The 5000-nt window shown below is 51.1% G+C and overlaps 1 protein-coding gene across 1 annotated transcript in view; it reads right to left on the reverse strand.

Annotated features, from left to right (window-relative positions):
• Window positions 1-5000, reverse strand: part of klf8 (Kruppel like factor 8) — a gene marked incomplete at its 5' end in the record, with an annotated part of 11995 nt that overhangs the window by 777 nt on the left and 6218 nt on the right. The window contains 4 exons of the mRNA XM_079510803.1: window positions 1-814; window positions 1642-1778; window positions 3489-3597; window positions 3917-4166. The exon at window positions 1-814 is cut by the window's left edge and continues 777 nt beyond it. Of these exons, the coding sequence (XP_079366929.1) occupies window positions 633-814; window positions 1642-1778; window positions 3489-3597; window positions 3917-4166 (678 nt within the window). The 3' untranslated portion in view covers window positions 1-632. The remainder of the gene's footprint in view (window positions 815-1641; window positions 1779-3488; window positions 3598-3916; window positions 4167-5000) is intronic.

Genomic DNA, 5000 nt, shown 5'->3' on the forward strand with positions numbered 1-5000 from the left:
ACACACACACACACACACACACACGCACAAATACACACGCACACACACACCTCAGTCAAAGGTCAGTTGAAGCCCCTCCCCTCCTCTCAGGTGGGAGGAGCCATGAGAGGAGGCGTGGCTCTTCTCCTCCTCCTGGTGGGGGGAGGGGGGGGGGGCGTGGCTTCAGGAAAAAAGGGGCGTGGACGGGGGGGGGGGGGGGGGGGGGTCATCATATCTACATGTCTCAAAACTTCGGTCAACACATTCCGGCCCGAAGGAGAAAAAGAGATATATTTCAATATATATCGGAAGAAAATATATTTGATACAGGCCAAAATATAAATCTACAATACATTGTGAAAATATATTTCTGGGGGCGCGCATGTGGAGGAGGGGTTCTGTAATATATATATATTTTCAAATATATGTTTTTTTGAGAGGACTTTTTTAATAAATTGTTTGAAACATGAGATATGTAGATTTTTCAATTTTATCTGGAGCCGGGGGGGGGGGGGGGTTCACAGGGTCAACGAACGCGGGGGCGTCAAAGTTCACATCATGAAGTGTCATGTGTTGGGGAGGGGGGAGGAGCTGTGTGGGGGGGTCACGGAGAGGTCACAGAGGTCATCATCATATCACAGAGAGGTCATAGTTCACATCATGACGTGGCGTCGGCAGTGCAGTGCCAGGTGGTCGGAGCGGGAGAAGGAGCGGTCGCAGTGGATGCAGCGGAACGGCTTGATGCCCGTGTGCTTACGGAAGTGGCGCGTCAGCTCGTCCGAGCGGGCGAAGCGCCACGTGCAGCCCTCCCACGTGCAGTGGTACGGCTTCTCTCCTGGAAAAACACACACACCACACACACACACAAAAGGCACACCGTTTAGAATACACAGTTACACACACACACACAGTACGGCAGGGTTCCCCAATTAATTTTCCTCGAGGGCCATATTTTGACTAGGGTACCAGGCTGGGGGCCGAGTCCGCACGCGTGAGGTCGAGATCTTGCCCTGACAATTCATTTTCAGGGCAGGACCCCATTTGAAAAGGATGCCCAGTTTGACATGCATAGGCTACTGACCCCCATTTAATGCCATTTATATCTGGGACCCCCCCAAAAAAAAAAAAAATGTTTTTTTTTTTTTTTTTTTTTAATTCTTCCGCGGGCCGCAAGGGGGCGCTCCGCGGGCCGCAAATGGCCCGCGGGCCGCCTATTGGGGAACCCTGCAGTACGGTGATGAAGTCGGTAGTAGCGCTGTCACCTCCTCCGCGTCATCAGTGCTCATACCCGAGGCGGGGTTGGCGAAAGGGCCTTTCTGTGTGGAGTTTGCATGTTCTCCCCGTGTCCCCTATAGGTACCCTCATAAATAAAACCTGGTCTCTATACTCCATCTATACTATGGCCAGCTGGGGGGCGTCCTAGTTTAACCCGGTTAAACTCTCCCCTGTCAGGTGATACTCGATTTCATGGGATCGCTACAATATATAAAATGACTAATTGTTAGCCAGTCTGAAACCAGTGTTTGTGCCCCAAATAAAAGTCCACAGCGCCGATTATTATTATTATTTAATTTCACATTTACCCAGGTCTTCCTCATCACGCACACACACAGTTACAACACGCAGACAGACAGACAGACAGACAGACAGACAGACAGGTACCTGTGTGTATGCGTCGGTGGGCTTTGAGGTGGGAGCTCTTGGTGTAGACCTTATGGCATCCTGCGTAGTCACACATGTGGATCCTCCGCCTCTTGACGTCTGGACTGTCTGGATCCACTGGCTCCATGTCCATGCCCCTGCACACACACGCACACGCAATAAGTAAAGTAACCATTAGTTCATGTATAGCGCATACAAGGACACAAATATAGAGCGTCGCAGTCCCGCCCCCTTTCATGACGACGCCAGGCCCAGGAAATGATTCCCAATGCATTTTAATATTTCTGGTCTTTTCTGCCTTCATTGGATAGTGTACAGTACAGTATGGTGACAGGAAAGGGGGGGAGAGAGATGGGGAGTGACGCGCAGCAGAGGGTGTCGGGATCGGGAGTCGAACCCACGACACTGTTACGGATTAGCAGCCTAGGTGCCCGGACCGCTAGGCCCAGGCAACTCTTTCTTATTTTCTACATTAAAATGACAAGACGTATCATTTTAATGTAGACATTTTAAACTGGCCTCTGTCTGTCTGTCTGTCTGTCTGTCTGTCTGTCTGTCTGTCTGTCTGCCTGCCTGCCTGCCCTCTTTCTGTAACCACCTACATCCCTGTCACTCCACCCATCCTGTTAACTCTGTTTGTCTCTCTCTCTCCTCTCTCTCTCTCTCTCTCTCTCTCTCTCTCTCTCTCTCTCTCTCTCTCTCTCTCTCTCTCTCTCTCTCTCTCTCTCTCTCTCTCTCTCTCTCTCTCTCTCTCTCTCTCTCTCTCTCTCTCTCTCTCTCTCTCTCTCTCTCTCTCTCTCGTGTCTGTCTGTCTCTCTCTCGTGTCTGTCTGTCTGTCTGTCTGTCTGTCTGTCTGTGCAGTATGATGTCTGAATGTATTACATAAGCATGTTTACACGCAACGCCCAGTTACACACACACACACACACACACACACACACACACACACACACACACACACACACACACACACACACAGTTAGCTGTGTTAAGTGGAGCGTGAGGCCTCCACCTGAGGTTCAGTAGGACCACACCCACTAACGTCAAGCGCACGCACGCACACACACACACACACGCACGCACGCACGCACGCACGCACGCACGCACGCACGCACGCACGCACGCACGCACGCACGCACGCACGCACGCACGCACGCAGCGCGCGCTGCGCGCGCGCACACGCGCAGCGCGCGCAAAAGCATGCATGCAAGATTACACACACACGCTCACGTTACATAAGCCTGGCTGTGTGTGTGTGTGTGTGTGTGTGTGTGTGTGTGTGGGGTAACGATTCAACTAGATTCTACGATGCATCACACTTTTCTACCTAATTTACTGCAGAAATGTGCACATTTTTCATCAGTCGATAGATACAAGCAGTCAGATAGTATTATTATATATTTTTTGAGTGGTGCAACCACTCCTAGAAACAGCAACGTCTGTCCCTCCCTATGTCTGTCTGTCTGTATGTTTAGGGTACCAACAGGGGGCACTGTTGTGCCACTCACTTCAGACTGGTCTGATTTTTGAGGGGCGCTTATAGCCCCTCTTATATACAGGTTTGTTTTTAGTTCAATGTTTGTTTTAAACGTTTGTCCAAAGCACTTTTTACTACTTTCCATTGGTTCAATATTTTCGAAACAACACACAGACATAAAGGGTGAAAAAAAATCAAAAACCTCAAAAATGGAGTTATGAGGTTTCCTCCCGAACAGCAACGTAGGCTTCGATTATCGACTATGTCACATTGCTGCTCAGGCGAATCGTGATTCATTTCTGATTTTACACCAATAGTGTGTGCACGTGGATGTGTGTGTGTGTGTGTGCGTGTGCGTGCATGTTCTCACCCCATATCATGCTGCATGCTGAAGGAGGCGGAGCCAGACTCTGTGCCGCTCTCTGATTCGTGGTCGCTCTGGTACTCTACTGGAGAGGTAGAACCTGGTGTGATACGCACTGGGAGAGAGAGAGAGAGAGAGACATAGAGAGACATGGGGAGAGAGGGAGAGAGAGAGACATAGAGAGAGAGAGAGAGAGAGCGTTACAACCGCTGATTGAAACCGCAAATCACGGAAACCTGAAATCACGCATTGAGGCAGACAGACAGACAGACAGACAGGACACCCACACAGACAGACAGACAGGACACCCACACAGACAGACAGACACCCAGACAGACAGACAGACAGACAGACAGACAGACACCCAGACAGACAGACAGACAGACAGACAGACAGACAGACAGACAGACAGGTCACACCCCACCCCGTCTCACCTGTGCCCTCTGACCGCCCGTCGCTCCCGATCAGCGGGACGGTGATGGCGGCCGTGGCCACGCCCCCTCCCCCCAAGCCGTCGATGCTGGGCATGGTGGCGTAGACGACGGGCAGCGATTGGACGACCACGGGGATGGTCTGCAGCTGCCCCGCCTTCCCCCCCATCACCGAGGGGATGGTGTGGATCACGTGCAGGATCTGCTGACCCCCCGACCCCTGGGTGGCCAGGATGGACCCCGGAGATAACACCTGACCACAGAGAGAGAGAGAGACATACATGAACACGCAGCCCGCCAGAACCGTAGAAAGCGGTGTTAAATTAATCGTCTAGCCTGCCAGAACCGTAGCTACGTTATCCAGGGGTTTATATTCTTTAATTCATGTTTTGATCCGATCGCATCGTTAGCCACCATTCGTTAGCACAACAGTCCAAGTGGGACACCTAGTGGCCATTTTGAAGATGCGCGAGCATCCACTTGCACTCTATGGTCCACGTTCAAATGCCTGTATCTCCAAATCGGTGCAATGGATGTCGTTTCTGGTGAAAACAAGGTTTTCCAACGGCCGACAGCAGGCGCTGTGATACTCGCGGTCGGGTTTTTTTTCTGCACCGAGCGAGAGAACAACAACCGGTCAAGACACCACCACATCACAGCGAACATTTTTAAGTCATATCTTTGCTTCTGGGGAATGGGGGGGGGGGGGCTCGCACCTTCCTACGTACATGACTGCCTGCCTAAATATGTCCCAAACTGCCCCCTAAGGTCTTCCACTGCTGGCCTGCTCGCTGTGCCTAAAAAAATGGAAACTAAAAAATACGGTGAAGCAGCTTTCTGCTTCTAGGGGCCGATGGCGTGGAACAAACTCCCACTGTACCTTCGACAGGCAGCCTCTGTAGTTTAATAACACTGTACCTTCAACAGGCAGCCTCTGTAGTTTAATAACACTGTAACTTCCACAGGCAGCCTCTGTAGTTTAATAACACTGTACCTTCAACAGGCAGCCTCTGTAGTTTAATAACACTGTACCTTCCACAGGCAGCCTCTGTAGTTTAATAACACTGTACCTTCGACAGGCAGCCTC

Source organism: Electrona antarctica, assembly GCF_951216825.1.
Source record: "Electrona antarctica genome assembly, chromosome: 9".
Taxonomy (NCBI): Eukaryota; Metazoa; Chordata; class Actinopteri; order Myctophiformes; family Myctophidae; genus Electrona; species Electrona antarctica.